Source organism: Molothrus aeneus, chromosome 3, assembly GCF_037042795.1.
Source record: "Molothrus aeneus isolate 106 chromosome 3, BPBGC_Maene_1.0, whole genome shotgun sequence".
Classification (NCBI taxonomy): domain Eukaryota; kingdom Metazoa; phylum Chordata; class Aves; order Passeriformes; family Icteridae; genus Molothrus; species Molothrus aeneus.
Genome location: NC_089648.1, coordinates 55,613,165 through 55,635,711, shown reverse-complemented (window position 1 = coordinate 55,635,711; position 22,547 = coordinate 55,613,165). Strand labels below are relative to the sequence as shown.

General features: G+C 42.7%; 1 protein-coding gene across 2 annotated transcripts; it reads right to left on the bottom strand.

Annotated features, from left to right (window-relative positions):
- Positions 1-441: 441 nt before the first annotated feature.
- On the bottom strand, positions 442-18,941 carry LRP11 (LDL receptor related protein 11). Of its 2 annotated transcripts, none has more exons than XM_066546972.1 (7): positions 18,415-18,941; positions 13,444-13,607; positions 10,835-10,976; positions 8,664-8,789; positions 7,751-7,960; positions 2,308-2,409; positions 442-2,034 (listed from the first exon to the last, which is right to left on the bottom strand). In XM_066546972.1, the coding sequence occupies exons 1-7, from the start codon at positions 18,938-18,940 to the stop codon at positions 1,880-1,882; spliced, it is 1,425 nt and encodes a 474-aa protein (XP_066403069.1). In that variant the 5' UTR covers position 18,941; the 3' UTR covers positions 442-1,879. The 2 variants fall into 2 exon arrangements, with proteins under 2 accessions (XP_066403069.1, XP_066403070.1); XM_066546973.1 differs by having other exon boundaries at positions 13,444-13,604.
- Positions 18,942-22,547: the final 3,606 nt, after the last annotated feature.

Here is a 22,547-nt window from a genome sequence, read left to right as displayed (position 1 = left end):
AAAATGTGGCCTTTTGGGTCTTGTGCTATTTGCCATGTCTTCTGGGGCTGGGATGGAAGAGAGGCTGTACTCCAAACTGGAAATGGGCAAAATCCTCAGATGGTCTCCTGGCCCCACTGTAACACTGAAGTACAAACAACCAGACTTTGCCTCATGTGGCATGAGCAAGGAGCACTGGCAACCAGGTTCCCTGAGTGGCTGGCACAGCCAGCCCTGCAACTGCTGTCCTGCTCAGCTCAAGAGACAGGTCACACAGGCAGATGCCCTTCCCTCTCTGTCTCCCTGAAATAAGTATCTCAACAACTTCCCCCACCATACACATTCCAGCTTCTTGTAAGGCTGTTTCACAGAAAGGAGAAAGAAATTCTGTCTGCTCTCATGATGCAGTCTTGTAGCACAGAATTTAGCTGGCAATGGAAACGAAAGACAATGCAATAAATATAAGAATAGAATCGGTTTATTAGAGCTATTTTACATAAAGTAATCAAGAACAAATTACTTGAATAACTATTTGTATACCATGGCAATATTCTTGCTGACTCAAAGTTACTGAAGTACAAAAGACAACATACAAAACAATGCATGCCTCATTTGACTCTGGTTTTATTGAGACCCATGAGGAATGTGACATCCTTGGGACAGCCAAACAAGACAGACAGCACAGTGTGTGTGTATATATGTATATAACATGTACTGTACACATTTTACTGGTAACACATCTGCAGTTCACTCACACATATCAATTACTTGCTCTAATTCTATGAGAATTTTTCTGGGGTGAGGGCAGATCACCGAAGCTTTCAAGCTTTGCAGGGAGCTATGGGATAACCAGCAGGAATCCTACACTCCATCATCTTGGGCAGAAACTGCTGTGTGCTGTTCTCACACTGTGTGAGGGTGGTGGGCTGGATGTGGAAAAGGCTGAACAAGCCCTGAGCTCCAGGGAGAGACACAGCTCTGGGATTGTACATGGAATCATAGAGGAGTTTGGGTTGGAAAGGACCTTAAAGATCATTTAGCTCCAACCCCCCTCCCAGGGCAGGGACACCTTCCACTAGACCAGGTTGCTCAGGGCTCCATCCAGCCTGGCCTTGAACACTGCCAGCGATGGGGCACCCGCAGTTTCTTTAGGCAGCAGTACACGACTGCTGTTGAGCACTGGGAAGTCCAAGCTCAACCGCTGAGGAGCTGCATTTTTTCATTTCAGCATTTAGCAAGCATGGCTGTCTGCTAGCAGCACAGAGGTTTAAACCGAGTGAAAATAACATGCTTTCTTCCTTAAATCCCAATTTTCTTTGCAAAAGCTGGTGCCTGGATAGCCACTGCTTTTAATTAACAAAGCAAGATACATTCTATAATGAAAATACTCCCAGTGCATCAGGTGGAAAGAACACAACTGGTCTCTGCAGGACGGTGAAGGAATGTGTTGGCTGGAGCATCCAGGTCCCCACAGTGGTGGCAGCACTGAGAAGAGCGGGATGGCACAGGCTTCCCCCCACACCTTGGCCAACACAGCCAGGCTGTGGAGCCTTGGCTGCCCCAGTGCACGGGCCCTGGGGTGCACTCAGCCCTGGCTGAGACCCCAACTGCTGTGGGGAGGGCATGGGCACCCCACATCCAGTTTGCGGTCTCCCCACCTTGCAGTGTCTTCTGCACAACAATCAACTAGAGCTACTCTCCAGAGCCTGAACGTTTCTTATTTTCTGAGCAACGTCATCTACCCACTTTTTATATTATCACCAAAGGGGAAGAGTATGTTCTTCATCTCATAGGCTTCTTCTACACTTGAAAATAAGCTAAGGATTTTGGTCCTTTTATAGAGGCAGAGATTCATGGACACAGGAGAAAGGGGAGAAAACAACTGACCCAAATCCAGGTTTTAGAGATACATCCCATTGATGAGGTAATCAGACTCTTCAGATGTAATGGGTCGGGCTTTTTTGAGCTTCTGTTTCACTAAGCGCAGTCTGCAAGCAACCATAAGCAGCAGCAAAGCAGTGATTGCCAAGCCTAAGGCTAAGGGTAACACAGCACCTACAATGAGGTCAAGAGAAATTACATTTTATTTAACACAGTGAGACACTGGTAGAGAAAACCTGAAATTTTTCTTTAAAAATACAGCTAGTCTACCACTTAGATGTTAGTAATTGGAACAACTCATACTACGAAACTAAACTGCAAGATCATGTTAAGGACAGTTCAGAATATGTAAGTACATTATTCAATTCTTGAGCACTTTATCTGTATCTATAGCACCTGACTGAAAAACTGATGTAATTCAAAGTTAATTCACAGGGTTGGTCTTACCTGTTTCTGGGACTGGGCGACCACCTCCAAGCTGATCTCTCTTTGGCATCATTATGCCATCCCCATTTTTATCATCTGTTCTTTTCCCTGAGGAACTGTTATCTGCACAAAATCAAGCAAGATAAATAAATACTGCAGTTCAGTGACTAGGAAATCTTATCCACAGGATACTAGCATTAAATAATGTGAAGCGCTTAAACTTACGGGAAAGAAAACAAACAAAAGAACAGTTTGAGAACTTCTGACTTCAACTGTATGACTTGAATTTTTGAAATAATGTGAAACTGAAGCTAAAATTTAAATTCAATTTTACATCCCAAACCACAGTGCATCTCAACTAAAAGCAAAGACACTTTGTGCTGTGATACTTTTGCTGGCAGCCTTCAGAACTGTTATAGAGCTAGCAGAAACACACTATGCTGCAAAATCTGTAGAATATGAATGTGAAATGTTGTAATTGGAATTAAATGTAGTGGTGGGTGCTAAGGAAGTGTTTAAGTCAATTAGCTTGGAACATGCACTGTGTGTAAGTCCCACCCACCAGCACCAGCTCTGAAGAGCTGCAGAAGGTGTCCCTGGCAGTGGCAGCAGCAGATGCACATGACTCCTAATAAAGCCTAAATTGTTTCATTGGTACTGTCATGAAAGTCCATGCTAATGCTCCCACTCCAAGGCAGAAGGCAGCCTCCCAGGCTGTGGCTTTACTGCCCTGCCATTTTGGCTGGGGTGCAAAAACACTGACTTGACCCACAGGGAATGCTGCAGAAAAAGCCATGGCCCTCTCCTCACTGGGCTCCTGAGGTTGTCCTGGCATGTAAAGTGAGCTTGGAAAAATCCTAACAGTGAATGAACTGGCCTTAAAATACCCAAATGGTATCAGAGATGTGCACCTGAATGTAACTGACACCAAAACCAGCAGCTGTTTTTCCTGAATTAAACTAAATGAGTATTTGTCTTTATTTTGGAAATACTCAGAAGACATCAGCTCTTTTTAAGAGCTGCTCCAGCCTGCATCTAAATGCCTGTTTTAGAAAATTGTTTCCCTGCCATTTAAATAAAAGGAATATTTAAGTCAACTGCTTGTAAAGAAATTTTGCAAATATGGAGAAAAGTTTAGTGGGAAATTTTTGGAAGGGTAGAAGAATTGAATCCTTTCAATAAAGGATAGTGTAGGACTTGTGGCTCTTCTTACATGACTGGAGAGACTATCAATGCTGCTCAATATCTTATCTGTTATCTCTAGAACACAAAGAGCAATTTCCCCAAAGAAGTTTAGGGGCCTGGCATAAAGCATTTTACATGGCTTTAATTTGGTTTTCGCTTTCTCTTGATTTTCTAGTCTACTCTGAGGAAATTGCCACTTACAGCCCCTTCCAATTACCCTAAATTACAGATCTAGGCTACGGCTACTGCTGTGGGTGCCTCTGCAGTAAAAACATGACTAAGGCTTGGGCACTCAGTCAAATGTTGTAATGCCAGCCTCCAACAGCACTGCACGGGCAGCCTGGGACAGACAGAGGCCCTGTGCCAGGGGAATGCAAAGCTGTTATGGTGATTTATACACTTGGCTTGGCTGTGCTGGGAAGTGCAAATCTTCAGGCTGCTTATGAATTCAACCCATCTGCATGACCCTGTTTGCTACTGAGTCTTAGAAACCAGCCCCCTGCTCACTCCAGAGTGCTGTACTGCTACTGAGTGTTTTCTATATTCATCTGCAAGTTCAGGAGTGCCAGAATATGCAGCTAGGCTTGAGAACTTCCCTGGAGAAAGACACTGGGGCTATTTGGAAGCAGCCATGCAGAAATGCTGCGCTGGCCTTTGCATGAGATGCAGTCTGGGTGACTTTACTGCCATGGAAACATGTCTGCAGAGAGAGAAAGGACTCTTTCATTGACATCAAATGCCTCTTCCTCCATCCACTCTGAAAGAAAATGTTTGGCCTTTCAGCTTGGGCAAAAGTAGACCATAAGTCTGTTGCAGAAGACTCAGTGCCCTGAGTGCCTGAGGGGGTTATCCCAAAGTCAGACTTGGTGCTCCCCTGGACTAGTCCTGCTGTAGAGGAATCCCATTGAAAAGGCAGGAATGCAGAACAAGATTTATTCATTGTAAACTATCAATAATTTTTGGGTTTTGTATTGGTTGGTTGTGGCTTTTTTCACTTTACTTTGAATAGATCCCCTGTTAGGTCAGGCAGAAGTTTTAAACAGTCCTTAACTTGGACTTGCATATTTTCATACTTCAGTGTAAATCCTTGAAAAGCTTGTATCAAGTCAGAGCTAAGCCTGAAGGGCCACTGTAAGGAAGGTTAAAGGAAATTTGGAACAGAGAATCTATTAAGAGAAAATGGATTCTAGAAGGAAGTTCCCTTAAGTATCAGCTTCATAGGTAGAAAGCTCATATATCTGCTACCAGGAACTATCTCACAGTCCAAAACATTACAGCTTAGCCCAGATCCTTTGGAGAAAAGGAGAAAAGATAAATTTGGTTGTATTTGACAAGGAAGTCCCTTTTTTAGACATCTTTATTGAATTCTAAGAGATGAAAGCTGTTTATGGAGAGGTAAGTAGCAGAAGGGACAGGCCTTTATTGGTACTTTAGCCACTACTAATAAAAAACCAAATGTAAAAAGGAAAACAAAGAAACTCTCAAGTCCTACAATGTCTCAGGAAAAACTTCTCTTGTTTAAAAATCAATGGAAAGCTCCTGTATCAAGCACAGAGTCTAGCAGCCAGCTGCAATGTGCCACATGCTGTCTTTAGTAGGTAAAACCTTCACTTACTCTGCCTGCAGTCACCTGATTTAAGAGCATCACGTTTTCCTTTCCATGGATTGTATTTCCATGATGATCTGAAACTGTCAGCTGAGAATTAAGAAAAATGTGGCCCTGAATGGAGCATTTGCATGTGAAAAGCCAGGACCTGTGCTGCCACTGTAAAGCCATATCCCCTAATATGTATCTTAAGTAGACAGCTTTTCACCACAGTGACATTAGGACCACTAAAGCTTATTTTCAAAATTTATGTAAAATAGTATATAAGAAGCCAGGATGTTTGCAATGTCAGCTCCAGGCCAACAAGAACATGATTGTCTCAGTCCAACAAAGACCTTTACAGTGATTCAGAGGCAGAGGTTCTACCTTGGTAGCAGCAGCAGGAGACAATCCCTCCCAGAACAGGATTTCTGCCAGTGCAATTGCTGAACTTTTGAGGCCGCTGGTATGATTTCTGCTCAGCATTGCTTATCTCTTCTCAAAAATGCATCCAGCATTACTGCCCTCCTAGACACATTTCCAGATGAGCTTTATGGAGCTGCTCCAGTATTTCTGTGCCTCTCATTTTTGTATCATATAATTATTAGATTTGGTCTGTAACCTCCCTGAGATGGCACTGGTGGAGGGAAGTCTAATTAATGGATCTGGGTGGATTTTAAGGAATAGATTAGATGCCTGTCTCTCCAACTCCATAAAGGCTGTGGTGCTTCCCAGGAGGGCAGGACTTGGGCCTCTCTGGAACTCTGTGAATCATTAATGCACAGCATGGGACTCTATGAAATTTCAGTGTCTGCAGGAGAATACAGCAGCTCAGAGCAGGTTTTGGCAGAGCAGTTTTTGGCAGTTTCTGCCCTTCAGATCCATGTACCTAGTACGTACCTAGTACCTCTTCGTGTCCCACCCCATGCACCCTAACTGGAATCGATCCATAGGTGATTTTAAACCTCCCTGAGCTGTTTGATGCTTTTTGTGGTTAGAAGTATTGGGCTCCTGGTCAGTAAAGACTGGATCCTTTTATTCCACAGGGAAATAATTAAGCATCTAAAATTAAATTTTGACTGAGCCCTGTCAAAAGAAAAATATTAAACCCACAAGAATTAAAACAGCTTGAAATCTTGCTTGTTGAAAATTAGAAGATTACAACAGGTACTGGTAGTACACTAATCACTGAAGCTCCATCACACTTCTTTATTTTCTAAGCATCTTTTTCTTTGCTTGTGTACTGCTGTGCAAAAGGCTACCTTTAGAGCAAAACTGGTGCAAGCAACTGTGCAATGGGTAAACACAGAAACTGATTATGCAAAAATGCTTCTGCATTGTACTTCCCTTGATTATCAATTGCTGAAGGTGCTGACCTCAGTTCTGGTTTTATGCCTGGATTCACAAGCCAAATGATTTTGGAGACCTACTTAGCAGCTGACTTCCCACTGGAGCCTGCAAAGCCCTTTGGAAGTTTGATGGCTCAGGTGGTCCTATATCAGGTGTCACTCAAGACTATGTGAGTGAGAAGGGTTTGAGGCACACTTCAGAATTTTAGTCAGCAGTGAGGAGTCATCTAGAGGTCATCTATATTGCCAGAAAAGGGGAAAACATTTGGGACAGGATTTTGCTGTCAGTCCCCACAAATTCACTGAGGCCATCAAATTCTTGACAGCATTGTTTTCACTCCCTTTGCTGAGCGTTCACAGAGTGTTCCCTTTGTGGAGTTTTCACTCCTTCTGCACTCCACAGATGAAGTACAAGCACCCTGAAGGGAATGCCCAGGTGCCAGCCAGGACAGTGCCCTTTTCCGGAGCCGACAGCAGAGGGCACTGAGCACTGCTCTGTTGCAGCTGGAAAATAAAGCTGTGTCTTGGGGCACATGAATCACTCTAAACTGTAAAGAAATAAAAGTGGGGGGTTTGTACTGATTCTAGGCTCTGTGCACACAGTTTTGCTTTCATATAATGGCCATTTCAGATAATTTTAATTCATCAGCATGAACCTTAAAAGACACATCAATTTCATTGCAGCTTCCAGAGGTTTACCAAGGCCAGGGCTGGGGCTCTGCCTGTAACATCACACAGTTGCAGCCACAGTGCAGAACAATACTGGGGACCTGTACACGGACACCTGAGGTAGCTTGTTACCAAAGCCTGAGACTTTTCTACAATGATGAAAGACTGATCCTGCCCTGGAGACAGAGTTCAGAAACAAAAAAGCCCATAATAGTAAAGATATTAGTTCAGGAAAAGAAAAAAAAGAAAAAAAGAGAGAGAAATAATATTTAGCACTAGGAGAAAAGCAATTACTCTCACCCAAGTTGAACAGTACTTTATTATGTGCTCCTGAAGTACTCCCCATGAGATTTAAGGAGCCTTAATACATCAACCTACACAGCTGAACCTGTGGCAGAATATTTGTTTAGTTCATTGCACATTTTGTTTCTTAGACTGTATTATTTCTCTAGCATTCCTACATTTCAACTTTCTTTTTGCACCTAGTATAAAACAAACTTAACAATAATAAATCAAAACCTACTTAGAACTTCATTATTACAGGTTTCTTTTGTATTTATTAACATTTGAATTTTTTTTCCTCTTAGGCAGACACCAAAAGACAAATTAAATTTAAGGTGCAAGACACTTCCTTTCTTTAAGGAGAAGGATTTATTGAAACAGATTCAATTCTTACCTGGCACAAATCCACTGATTTGTTTCTTTGGTCCCTGAGAAAGCGATTGGTTAGACATGTCTGGATCCACTGAGAGAAGTGGTTGATTTCTGGCAGTGGCTTTCAGGGTGTTCACTGCAGAGTTTTCCTCTGTGTTTTCAGTCAGTTCTGCAGTCCTTTGCTGGGTAGTGCCAAGAGCTGCATGTGTCACTGTCTTCCGACCCGAGCTGACTGTTAACAGAAACAAAAATTTTTGTACAATGTACAAAAAAAAAGTTTGTACAACAAGGGAATGGAAGTGTTCTTAAGGAAGACTGTCCAAGATGGGCCTTGAGGCAGAGTGAACAACTTCCTCAGGTTCACACATATAATGAAATGTGAGTCACAGATACCTAACACTTGCTTGCAAGAGTACACTCATGACCCCTACAGTGAAATCCAGCAACTAAAATACAATGAAAGAGTGGTTAGCCATTGTGCCCATTCACCCTCTGGTGGGTTTTGCTCACTTAGCTGAGCCTGGATGACTAATGAAAGCAAATAGCATGATGGTGAATCAATTGGTTCCCATGTGTGTCCACAGTGTTTCAGATTCTTGCAAGGTGTCTAACAGCACAGTGAAGGGTACCTCTGAGACACCTTTTCACACAGAGACCACGGTTCTTGTTTCCAGAATCATCACACAAGTGCAAAGCCGATCTTTTAACTGCTGAACACAAAACCCGTCACTTAGGGACCCTTGACAGTTTTAATATGCTTTGAATAAAAGTATGCAAATATTAAACCTTCCCATGTGCTAATTCCAATGAAAGACTGGGAGCAAACTGCTTGCTCACAGGGAGAGAGGCCCCAGAAGTGGCATTGTCCCCCTCTGGTCATTGAGGCTGTGGTTACTTTCACAGTCTGCTGTGCCACTGTGGCCTGGCACACTTACGGTTCTGGCAGAAAGTCTCATCTGATCCATCAGGACACTGCCTCACACCATCACACGCAAACGTGATGTCAATGCAGCAGCCATCATCACAGATAAACTGGTAGCGAGAGCAAACCCCAACACAGGCTGTTGAGAAACAATTCCCAAATTACCAAAAGAGAAATCAAGGAGTGAATACTGAGTCAGTGACTAAAATCTGCAGCATGGAGGAAAAAGCAAAACCACGTCATGTCAAGAAGCACCATGAACAAGGCACAAAGTCCAGACTCAGCTGTGTGCCATCGTATTGACTCAGAAGCAAATATAGGCAATAGCTGCTCCTGGCACCTTCATCACTAGCCTGGTAATCTGTTTATTACAGGAGTACTCAACCTGGAGGCTGTTGTACCTTACACCTTGTGCAGCACCCTTACAGTGCTTTGAATTCTGCTGGCCTAAGCTGAAAGGAGATCTTCCTAGGCTTAAAGGATGCAGAACCAGTCCTGAAAATGAATAAATGAAATCTCTGTGGCTGTAACTGCATCCTTCCAACACATAATTCCTACTACATATCCATTCAACCAATACGTTGCTTTATATGCACACATTTGGGCCATATGGGATCTTTTATGGCATATTTTTTACAACGTAATTAAAATGCTCAAAGAATGCTCATCATTTATTGACATCAGCATCCAGTGACTTCAATACAGCACAGATCAAAATAGGACTAGGTCACATTCTCACAAATTACTTTCACCAGAAAGAACTGACTGCTGCCTGCTTTAATATTTAGATTCCCCTGGAAATGGACAGTATCTCTGGATGTCCCATTTTGCATACTCAAAGCTTTCCTGAAACCCATTCTGATTCTGTAATTATAAAGTGTTTGCATCTGTGCTTTTGTCTTTCCAACAGCAGTGCAGTTCATCACTTTGTAAAGCACTATCAAGTTCAGTGCTTGATTAGTGTTGTAAGAGCAAATCAATTTGCATAAGGGAGCACAGCCTTTGGTTGTTATCCTGCTGTGTACCAAACGATGCACCAGGCTAAGAGAAGGATGCCAGGAATGCAGACAACTGTTTAAAACCCCTAAAATCTGAAAATGCATCTCCTGAACTTCAGCACTAGTAATAGCACTGATCTTGCACGTATTAAGGCATCAAGAACTGGTCTGGCTACAGCAGTAGCACTTGAATTGCTAATGTAGCTGGGGAATTAGAAAAATAAAGAAGACAGCAAATCCCCTATGTGGTCCATACAAAAGATACCCCAGATACCCACAGCAGCAAATAAACAAAGCAGCAAACCTCTCTGGCTGCTTTAGCTGAATTAAATATTAATGAACACAACTCTATCATCCATTACTGGAACACAGGCATTATTAAGCAGATTTTTTCTTAATAAAAGCTTATTGCCCCAGGGACTACCCGCTCACATAGAGATATTGTGCTGAGGCAGAGCAAGATTTTCACTGGTTCTGCTAAACATGGTGATAATGCTATTCAACTTTGTGCCAGAGCAGCAGATCTGCACTAGCAACTTGTTAATTACAATGTAATTAGAAGTTATTACATTTAAGAGCAGGACTGACAGCCACTGAAATGTAACTTACTTTCTACCTTTTATGCTTTTCACATGTTTCTGAAGCTCAGAGTTTAAAACTGACGGATCAGTTCCAGTTTCAGCTTCCCCAGTAGCATAAGGCTTCAATAACAACCATCAGAAAGAAAAACTTAAATGCATTTAAACAAAAAAAACCATGTCAACTTTCAGACTACAGATGCAGGTCAATATTATTCTCAGTCTGCCTCAAACATACTATTAGGTAATTTTAACTGGGTCTTCCCTATAGCACAAGCCCTGTCACGATGCCTACACCATCTGACTGTTACAATGCACATGATGCCTGTGTCAATATTTCACTCTTCCAATCCTGCATGCTTATTAGCAATAGAAGGGCAAATACTCAGTGCCTGAAAGTATTATTTCTCTAACAGGCAAGTGATGCTTGCTTGTTTCCTCACTTTGAAAGAGAGATTCTAAGCTGAAAGATATGTCATTATGTAATGAGCAAGGGCAAAATAAAACACTGAAAATGGAGAATAACATTTTTACCTTTATCAGACCCTCGCTCTGCTCTGAGTACCATACCCTGGGTGTCACAGAGCCAGCCCCAGGCATTTTCTCACCTGCTGCAGAATGAACCATGGGCAGGATGGTCACAGAGATGTTGTCAGAGCTCCGCTGACCTGCAGTGTCTGTCACGGTTAGCTGGAAAATATACCTGCCTTCCTGAATGTGGGACAGTTTCAGTGTTCCTGGCTGCGGTACCTGAGTGAAGGCACACAGTAAAAAAAACATATTGGCACAATGATCCATCCTTGACCTTCCAGGAATAAGATTAAATACTTCCTGCAGTCTAGTCAGCCTATTCAAGCATGTATTTCTTTCAGCATGTAACATTTTATCTTTTTTTTTTTTTTTTTGCATCCATTTGTAAAAAACCCTGCAACGTGCAGGTAGTGTTGTCATGATCTACTCAGTTACCTGGAGCTGTGAATCTCAACACTCAAATGGAGAACAAATGGTCACATACATTTAAATCAATTTTTGAGCAATTAGAAATGTAATTTTAGAGGATAGACAGTAAAATATTGGCCTTTTCCTCTTTATCAAGTTACTCTGTAGACAATATAACATGGATCCACAGAAATAAATTTTCATGTCTGAAAGAGAACAAGAATTTTTGATTAATATGGTCAGAGTCCTAGACTTTCCATTATAGAAGAGTGTATTGATAACACATTTTTTTCTTTCAGTGAGAAAATTTCCTGCCTGAAATGTCTTTCCTTTTCTATTTACATGAATGAACTCAGTTATCTGATCAGACTGTTGAGTACCTCCTGATGGAGTGTATGACCCCTTACAATTTTATTCTTTAATTTGTTAAAGAAATTATTATGCTCTAAAAAACACCTGCTGTTGTTCACTGTGACTGTTGGGAGAGCAAATGTGGTATTTAAAACTCATGAGCCATGGAGCCCAAGTCTTGTCCCAGTGCAGAGACTTCTGAAATGCCACTGACTTCTGAATACACCACCACTCCTCCTGGAGACCTCTGTGCTTTCCTTTTTATTCTCATGCTGCCCTGAAGAATGCTGGCCTGTATCTGCTTACACAGAAACTTTGGCTCAAAACAGATAATCAGCATTAAAAAAACCCCCAACCCATTACTGTCCCCAAGTGTCCAGACGCTGTGCAGCTACAGAGTGGGGGTAGCAATCAGAGAAGCAAATTACCTAAAAAAGCAATAATAAGTCACAACAGGACAAAAAAAAGGCTTCCTTCTACAATATGATAAGATCTCTTTCTAGCAGTACTTTCCCCTCCTCTGCCTTCTATTTATTCTTTGCTACATAAAAGCAATGCAACAGCTGCCTTTTATCTTATTTAAACACACTCCCATCTCCCTTGTAGCTATGGATTCATACATTACTCTCAAAGAATAAATGACACAAAATCCAGTAACTTCAGGGCAGTAACCAAAGCACTAAAGACATCAACTGAAGAATGCATGAAAAAAAATCACAGCTATTAATTCAACTCTAAAATTTAAATTATCATGGTTAATCACCAGGGTACATATCTGTAGGAGAAATCCCTGCTCATTTGAACACAATAGAAAAGTATTTATTTAAGCATAAATGTGTGTCAAATTAATTTTCTGTTAACAAATACAAAAAAGCCACCAAGGTTAATGTGAATTTTACAGCTTTGAATGGATATATGACTTGTCTGTATTTTATAAAGTGACTTTGAGTAATATTAAAAATATAAAATTAATGTTTTTATTAAATTCTAATTTTTGTTTTACTCTATGTTACTAAATCACAGATTAGTTTAAAAAGTATTTAATTGCTCTTTAAAGAAAATAATGCTGCAATGGGTCTGATAAACAAGTCTTTGATAATAAAGATGATATCTAGCAACTAGTCTTAAAGCTTCATTTTGCTTCACGCTCTCTCACCTCTACATATCCTTCCTGCTCTAGGTGGAGTTCCCAGTATGTCCTGGATGTTGTGGGCTGTGAAGAGACTATGAGTAGAGTCTGAGGACTTGAGACATTTTTTCTTTCTTTTTCTGCTGATCCTACAGCACTCACAAAAAAGACTAAACTGAAGAACTGCTCTCTTCATGGGTAATTTGAAATCCAAGTGCAGTAGAAAATGTATGGATAAAATATTTCATAAGGTTTTCATCATGCTTCTTTGTAGCTTCTCCATAAGCACTGACAGGAGACTGTTGGTGAAAATCCCTTATTATTTTTAGTAACTGAATTACTGAGGGGTCTCTAACTGGGGTGACAGAAGCTGAAGTGCAGCGAGCACAAATATAGCAGAGCTCAAATCCAGTGGAATATTATTATCTACTTGTTTGCTGCTGGCTGTCCCATGCCATCCAGGAAAGGGATTAACTGTGTAAGCCACTAGAAATAATCACTGGAACTACCCAGGGACACAGTGTAGTCTCTTTCACTGGAGGTCTTCAGGATGGGACTGGACAGATAAAATAACCTCATTGAGGCTCCTTGTCCCACAAACAGTTGGACCAGGTGATCTTTTCAGGTCCCTTCCAACCTGGTCTGCTCTACATTTCTGTGAAATAAATGTTCAGGTTGTAAAGATATCCTAATTTTGCTGCCTGGCAGACAGATTCCAATATATTTAATATTTGTACATTTAAAACTTGAACACACCAATCTGGAAGTAACTGGCCACAAGGGGGGCTGCAGATGTACCTGCATGTCAACTGATGAGTCGCCCTGCAGCAGTGTCCACTCGTAGTGCACAATTCCGTGGTCATCGGAGCTCTCCCGGCCATCCAAAAGCACCCAGTCCACAGGTGACTGCAGCACAATGTCCTGACCAGCCTGACACTGTGGGGGCTCATCAAATTCTTCTTCTTCAGCAAAAAAAGAGAAGATCAGTAATTTATGAGGGGAGGCTGAGTGATTATTTATATAAACCACTTTTCTTTCTTGGTTAAGGTATGGTTTCACCTCTGTGCAACTTCCTGAAAGAGGAACATGTTCATTAGTGCACATTTTGTTAGGCAAAGTAATATCTGCTTTTATTTAAGTTAATTTCCTATGATGTCTTCAGGAATTAACATTAGAAGCAGATGGAGAAGCATAGAAAACCTCTCTAGGTACCTGTACAACAAACAGGATTATTAGCATGAGTGCACTTTTTATATCTGAGCTAAGGAAAATAAGTTTAAATATGACTTATATACAGATGGCAGTTAAAGCATCTTTTTATACCTTTTATAGCGCTCTGCTTAATTCAATACACTTCTAGTCCCTATTTATAATACATCATTATAGGAATGAAAGACTGATTTAGCATAAGGTGGCACCCTGATGAAGCAGTGCACATGATGATTAAAATTCATCAGACACCATCAATTTTAAGTGCCTCATTTAAGATATCAAAAGCTTGATTTTCAGAATATTTAGGATATTCAGAATATTTATTTACAGAATTTTGCTATATTCCAAGTACAATCTTTACTGATTAAAATTGTGAGTACTAAGTACTTTTGCCAATCAGACCACAAGCTTTTGGGTGAGACTAACAAAAGTCGAACCCAAAGATTGCATCTTTCTACAGCTCCCCATTCAAGTGTCATTCCCTCTCTGGGCACCCTGAAGTGGCAGGGTGCTCTCTGCTCTTCAAGCTCTGCAAAGGATACCCTGTAAAGGATACTGATGCTATGCTCAAGAGCAATTACTGAAATCAAGGTTGTAACTGCACTCCATGTGGGCAGAGCTGCACAAGGAAAGGTGCTTTCCCATCAGTGTGGGGAATATTCCTTGCACGTGCTCTTCAACAGTATCATGAAGGTGCTTGAAGCCTTGGAGCTCATGGGAGCAGTGGGACAACTGTTTATCTCTGACTAAACAGCAAAATTCTTATTTCTTGGTTTTTTTCACCAGTAGGTCAGACATAGAAAATTTCAAGGTAAATGTCTAAAGTTAGGAAAACATACAATAACTACTTTCTATAATAATAGAAAGTATGAAACACTTCTTACTCATCCAATGACGAAGGCAGCTTTGTCTAATTTGTATACACTCACCTCTCAAAACAAACTTTGTTTTAAAAAAACCATCCAGGTGCAAAAAAAAAAAAACAACCCAAAACTCATTGTTAATAAAACCCCAAAACTCATTGTTAATAAACACCATCATTATAGTGCCAGGGCAACTTTTATTTGATATAAATGAGTTAGGTACAGTCTTCACAGAGTTACTTAGTTTACAAATAACTGTTGAAAAGAAACTGACCTAGGTCACAACGAGCACAGCCCAGTCCTCTGCTTCTACCTTGGAAAGGGGTTTCATGTCACTTCTCTGGTTTAAATGACTTGGTCAATGCCCTGTAGGGGCAGAGACAAGCCCCAATTCCCCTAAGCAATAAGGATACTTTCTTCCTGGTCAAACCTTATACTCCAGCAGCATGAGTTGCATTGAGTCAGTTACAGAAGTTCAAGCCCTTTGTTAAAGATGAGTGAAGGACCACAAAAACCTCTGGTCCCAAAGGATGGAGGCATCACACTTTGCTTGTAAGCCACCACATCATCTTCAGAAAGGTAAATCAATGGCAGAAAGGAAAATTTGCCCTGTTAGAGACATATGGCATGGGAGGAGACAGCCTATTGAGCTGAAGATTCTTTTGCCACAGCAAAGTTTTAAGCAATGGAATACATGATCCTTAGTGAAACACCTCCAAATCTGGGGAATAAGAAGTCAGCATAAAAAACCAAGGAGACAAACTCACTGGAGGCATACTCCAAGGAGCCACTTGCAGCTACCACTCATGGGAATAAAACGCTATCAGCCACAGGTCAGCAAAAATCATCTCTCAACTTCTGCTTTCAACTTGCATTTAAGTTGAATGTAAACAAGCAGTATGGAACTGAAATATCAGGTCAACCCTGAGATGCTGGAGCTGGCTGCTTTCTAGAAAAAGGGGTGAAACACTTTTTTCTTAGGGAGCCAATACAATAGGCTTTTTTTTCATCCTGCTTTTTATTTATTCTGCTCCCTCCATCTTTATACAGACTAGTCCTGCCAATAATGAAGCTTCCAACTAATTTTCTGAATGAAGGCCTTGTTATAAAAGGTTATTTCACTGCAAACTCCTGAATGTGTTTGGTATTAGTTTACTTTGATATTGAATCCTCCCATTGCTCACCACTAGTGATCTTAGAGATCACTGTATCCCAATGCACAGAAATATTTTGGAATTATGAGGGCACCACATCAGTGGGTAAATGTTGGTTTGGTATTATCAGAAAGGAAATAGTGGAAGACTCAAGAAAAAAGTACTCTGAAAGAAAAAAAAAAGGAGCAGCTAAAATGTTATCCCCTCATGGAAAAAAATCTTGAAATGGAAAGTTCTTTCCTAAATTTTTTAAACTCATTCATGGGGTGACAGAAGGGAAAAAAGATGTGCATTCATCATCCTGTTGTCTAGATTGTTTTTCAATGTAATTCAAGAATGCACTGGTAACAAAACACTAGAGCAAAATAATTCAATCTTAATTTTATCTCTCCTGGTCTATGTCACATCTGACAGATGTTTAAGTAAAAGTTCATTCTCATTTGTGGCTTTGTTTCAGCTCCAGTGTAATTGCATTAAGAAATCATAATCCCCTGTTTCCAATACCACCATCACCCACAAGGCAGACTTTTAAATAAAACCAACAGGACACAGAGCAATTTGCAGACTAGGAACTGAAATTGCCTTGCAAGTCCAGTACTGACAGTCAGAAAAGCTGCCAAAAAGGCAAAGCATTTAAGAATTCCAGAATTCAAGAACTCAAGGAATTCAAGAAATTCAAGATTTCTAGTTGACAGAGCATCATTTTTACAATATATTATTTATATTGTGCCATAACTGCAAAATTAGTTCCTAATAGGTTTTAATAGAATTAAGGCAGTTCAAAATGAAGCCTAATTCTGTGTGACTTTGATGTAAAATCTCATCATGCAACTGCATACAGGCTTATGAAATACAACTACCACAAAGCTGCTACATAAATAATACTGTAGAATAATACTCCTCCTGTGGAAAATGTTAAAATTACACCTTGGGTTTTTCTGGTACCTTAAGCTTGCCTCATCTCTATTGCTAAGGGATCCTTCCTTGTAGCTCTCTAATCTACCTGCCCATGCACTTTGCAAACAAATATTTAGGAATCATAATGCCTCTATAAATCAAGTCCCTGCTCTTTTGTATTTCCAGGGGATTCACATTGACATTTTCATGAAACGTGCAGGTCTAAACGGACCTCAAGCCTGATGTTTCTCCTCCCAAGAGAGCAGTAACAGCAGGCACATCTGGGCACTGTTCTCACCCACACCAACACCAGGTCTTGCTCCTGTTGCACGCAGTGACTAATTTACTTCAGATGAGATCTATTGCATCTATTGAGTAAGATGCAGATGACATTTGGGAAAGTATCGTCCACAGGGATAATGAAATTAAGTCAAAATTAGTTAAGTGGAGACTGTTTAACAACAGGAGGTGGGGGAAGGCAAACAAATTCTTTGAATCAGGTGCTAGGAAACAGATTCCAAATTTAGAAATCCAGATTTGTTTTCATCTACAGCTGCTTGCTCTGGATAATATTGCTCCTAAATATGCTTCAGAGTTGAACAAACAGCTGCTTTTGATGTGGCCTAGTTTCCAGAGGTGCTTGTTGAGAATGTCCATGCTGTGTTTGGACTACTGGTGAGGTATCCTTGTCTTCTTCAGTCTAGTTCTTGAGTTATTAAGCATGAAAAATCTTGATTTAAGTGAGTAAGAAGCTGTCTTAGGCAATGACATTTGGATAGCACCCCCAAGAACAGCATGTGCTTGCTCTCAGGCTATGCACCAGGTTATGGCATAGCTGGGAAAAAAAGCACTTCATGTTTTGAAGGTGCCTAATATGTACAGTTCCTGGGGAGCTGGGACTTCACTGGTTCCCCAGGGAGTGTGGGGCCAGGGAACATGCACATCCCACTGCCTGGCTCCCAGCCACCGGCTGGCTGGCACAGTGCCCCGCCAAAGGCTCTGCAGAAGCAGAAATATTGAAGGATGGGTTTCCCCAAGCCCAAACACCCCCAAAGCCCTCACAGGTCAGAAGGGACCACAGCGGGTCATTTGGTCCGACCTCCCTGCTCAAGCAGGGTCGTTCAGAGCACATGGCACAGGATTGTGTCCAGAGGGTTCTTGAGGATCTCCGGTGAGGGAGACTCCACAACGTCTCTGGGCAACCTGCTGCAGTGCGTGGCTACCCGCACAGTGAAGAAGTTCTTCCCTATGTTCAGCAGGATCTTCCTGTGCATCAGTTTCTGCCCGTTGCCTCTTGTCATATTGCTGGGCACCACAGGAAGAGCCTGGAAGCATCCTATTGAACCCCCTCCGCTTAAGGTATTTATACACCTTGGTAAGGTTCCCTCGGGCACGGCCGGGCCGCCTCTCCCGGCCCAGGGCACCCCTCCGAACGGCACGGCACGGCGCAGCCCGGCTCTCCTCGCCCCGTACTCCCACCGGCGACGCCCCACCGCCCGGGAGCGGCTTCCCGGCGCCGGGGCGGCCTCACGGACGGCGCCCGCTCCCCGCCGGCGGCTCTGCGGCCCTGCCGCCCCCGCGCCCAGCGCCGCCATCTCCCCGCCGCCGTTCCCGCCGCCGTTCCCGCCGCGCAAGCCGCTTACCCGTGGGCGGCGGGGCGACGCCGGCGGTCCGGCGGCTGTAGGAGCTGTAGCCGCGGTGCGGGGCGAAGCGGCAGACGGGCCGGCCGCGGTGCGTGCAGTTGAAGAGGTAGCAGCCCGGCTCGGCCGCCGTGCCCCGCGGGCGGGCGGGCCCCTGCACCACGGCCAGCGTGCAGCGCGGCTCGGCGCAGCAGGCGTCCAGGCACTGCCGCCAGCCCGACACGGCGCCGGGCGCCCGCAGGAAGGTGGCGCCGGCCGCGATGGAGTCCTTGGTGCGGATGATGGAGTCGGGCCTGGCGGAGAAGCCGCCGCTTCCGCCGCACCGCTCCCCGCCGCCCACTCCGCCGCCCGCTGTCGCCGGTGGTCCCGGCTCCTCCTGCTGCAGCTGCCGGCGGAACTCCTCCAGCAGCGTCTCCACGCCCGAGATCTGCGAGCGCAGGTCGGCCAGCGGCGCCGCGCAGCGCCCGCCCGGCAGCACGGCCCGCCCGCCCAGCGCCGCCAGCAGCACCAGCACCAGCAGCGCCGCCATGGCCCCGGGCGGCGGCGGCGGCGGCGGCGGCGGGAGCGGTTCCCCCCGGGGCACCCCCAGCGAGCGCGGCGCGGGGAGGCGCCGGCCCCGCCCGGCTGCACCAGGCGGAGCGGCCGCGCTCAGCACCCGCCGCCCCGAACAGCTCCGGCGGGCCCCGCCCCGGGACCGCCCCCAGAGCGACATTCCTTCAGCAGCCGCAGCGACAGGAGAAGGAGCAAGGGGCTCAAACTGGTGAGGGCAATTTTAAGATGTATGTTAGAAAGAAATTCTTTACTGTGAGGGTGGTGAGGCACTGGAACAGGCTGCACAGAGAAGCTGTGGATACCCCATCCCTGTAAGTGTTCAAGGCCAGATTGGATAAGACCTTGCACCATCTAGTCTAGTTGAAGGTGTCCCTATCCATGGCAGGGGGATTGGGATTTGATGACTTTTAAAGTCCCTTCCATTCTGTGGAAGCCCTTAACATGCTGTGATTCGACGGTTCTATGACTCCACACGGGGAGATGATGCCTGCAAATAATCGGGGTTGGGTAGGGGTCACTGAAACTGCTGGTGGTTCTGTGAACCTAAGGAGACAAAAAAGAAATTGCAGAAGACTCCATCCCAGGCATGGCATTTCTGTTCAGAAATAACAAAAAAAAGAAAGCCAGTAGTGAAAAACCTAACGTGCAAAGCTGTGACCTCCTGACCTGCAAAAAAAATCCCAGACAGGATCTTAACCACACAAAACAATGGTGAAGAACTTCCCATGCAAGTTTTTGAAGTCTTTGCTAAATGAGTTTCACTTGCAATTAAATTATTCAGTTTTACATCTGTCACAACAACATCTGTTTTATCATGAAAATATTGCTGATTCTGTAACACAAATTAATAACTATTATCCCTGAAAATCAGCAATCCTTCAAAACAGCTGCTGTGTTATTTTTCGTCAGATGCATGGAGCCTCAAAGTGCTAGAATGGCACATTGTGACCTGTGTACGAGCACTGAAAAGCATAAGCCTGCCTGTAAATGTAGAGAGGTGGTGATGGATTTTGAGCTGCGTACTAAGGGATATCGTAACAGGTCGAGTGATAGCTCTTATGTTTTCATTTTCATTTTGTTCATTCTTCCAAGCATCTTTAATTACTGAAAAAGATTAATAGCTGCATCAAAAATACCATTATGTCAGGATGCTTAGAAAAAGTAGCCAAAAAAAAAAAAGACATATTAGGAATGGTTTTAAGACTATTTCATACTCCTTTGTATTTTTGGCTTGTTTTAGTCCATGTTCCCAGCACAACTCAGAATTGCCTCCAAAACAAGTCCACTTTAATATTCTGCTACCACGGAGCCTTGGGTGTTGCCTGGGAAATTGACACACAGCTTGTAGTTTGGATTATGATTTCTCTTTCTCCTCTCACAAACCACAGAACTGTAGTTCAGTGATTCATTGAAGCATGTTGGCCTGTCAGCAGTGCAACTGTTGAAGATTGATTTTTTTCTGGCTATGTGCTCAATGGGCTCTCTAAATTTCTATAAATTTCCCATCAATTTTAGCTGAAACTGATCAATACATTCAAAGATTACAGGAAGATGGAGGAGCTAGACAGTCAGATGATATAATCCTCATTTGCTTTGAAAATCAGGCTAAAATGCCACAATTTTATTTTTAGGAATATTTTGGAGAGGTGATCAATCTGTTCATAACAGAGATACTGACTGCGACACACTGATTTCCTAGAGATGACACTGGTTTGCTGCTGCTCTGCTCTTGTACCCTCTGACAGTACTTTTGCTTCTAGAATATAAACCAAAATAAAACTCACACCAGCATGGTCCACATTGAAGGAGTATTTGGTGGAGGCAGAGGAAAAAAGTGCACCACGTCATCCCTTCTCAGAATCACCAAAAGATTTGGAATATTTGAGCAGAAACTCCCTGCTCTGGATCAGCAGCTTTGGTTAGTGGGGGCCCATTTACAGGGCACAGAGGGTCGCCCATCTCACCATCCTTGTTGCATCCAGTTCTACCAGAAAGCTGATCCCTGCTTGTCAGAGGTGGTGACACTGAAGTAGCAGGTTCTTGCAGATAACACAAAGAAAAATTATCACTTTCTAACACTTTACAGTGAGGAAGCTGTGATTGGAAGGTATGTCCAAGGAGAGTAGACTCTTGTTCAAACAGGTGAGCATTTAAAAGATAAAGAAGGATTTGGGAGGTCACAGTCCTGTTGTCTTCCTGTAGTGTCACATTTACCAGTTTGAAAGTTAGTAGGATCCTTATTCTAAGTTAGGATAAGGATGGCATGCTTACATTTTTCCATGGAAGTGTTGACACCACTCTCTGATTAGCTTCTTGAGCAAGAATTTCTAAGTGCAACAGATTTTTTTTGTATTGATGCTGGAGGAGAACTTGTTTTGTTGCCCAATTTTCTTGGCTCAGAATGTGTATGTTATTAGCCTGGCCTTGTGAGAAAGATGGCATTTGTAGTCATGCTGAACTTTTTTCAGAAGGTGGCAGCAGCTTATTACTTATATAAAACAGATTGCTGCTAAACATCAATGTCTGCCTAAGGGAAATCATAGATTCATAACTACTTATACTTAATTTTGCATTTCTTTACTGGATCATTGTTGTGAGTGCCTCAGCTTTTCTTTGGGTTTTGGAGTTGCAGATCAAAACTAATAGTTGCTTATAGTAACCCGAAAAATATTTTATTCCTGCCTCTCATCAAGTTGAAATTTTGGGACAGCTAATTTTCATGCAGAGGGCCTTAGAAATTCATAAAGATATTTTTCAGGTTTTACCTTTTTTTTCTGTTGTTCCTTTTCAAAGGATTCAGGCACATACCACAGTTTATTGTCCAAAATATCCACTTCATCAGGCATGGGACAGCTGAAAAGACTGCTAGATTTCTTTTCCAAAAGTGGAGATTGGAGTACACATATATTCTTTACATCCAAACAATACCTGGCAAAGTAATACAGGATTTCAGAATTCATGAATAATCATGTTTCCAACCATCTGTTGATTAGTTTCAATCTCTATTCATATTCAAAATTCATAAAACAGCTGAAACTATGGGAATAGAGTCTGAGTGCATCTGCTTTTCTCTTCCTTTAGTTGATTTTTCCCAAAATAACAGAATAACAGGAATCAAAAAAGTGGGGGACAGAAAGGCAATGGAGTAGGATGAAAAGAAATTGAATATGTGGAAAGGGAGCAGGAAGAAAAGGCAAAGTTATATCTAGGCTTCCTCATCTGAAGTGCTTTCCTATGGAGTCTTGATTTTTTTTTTTTTTTTTTTTTTTGCTTGTTGTTTGGGTTTTTTTGTTGGAATATGTGCTCAGAAAAAGAAACGTATCTTCCTTTCCATTTGATGTCTTCCAGACGCTCTGCAAACAGTAAACACATAATGCAAATGTTATCTGCAGAAAAGGTGTTTGTTGGCATGATGTTATCATTAGACACATTTCCTGTGCTCCAGTTTGCTTGTGAGAATCTGTTGAGTAAACACCCGTGATAAATACAAATCAGCTCAGATGCTGGAGTGGACTGCTGATTGACAGCTAAGCTTGAGCAATTTGCCCACGAATGAGTTGAAGTGATAACCTTTTCTTTGCGAC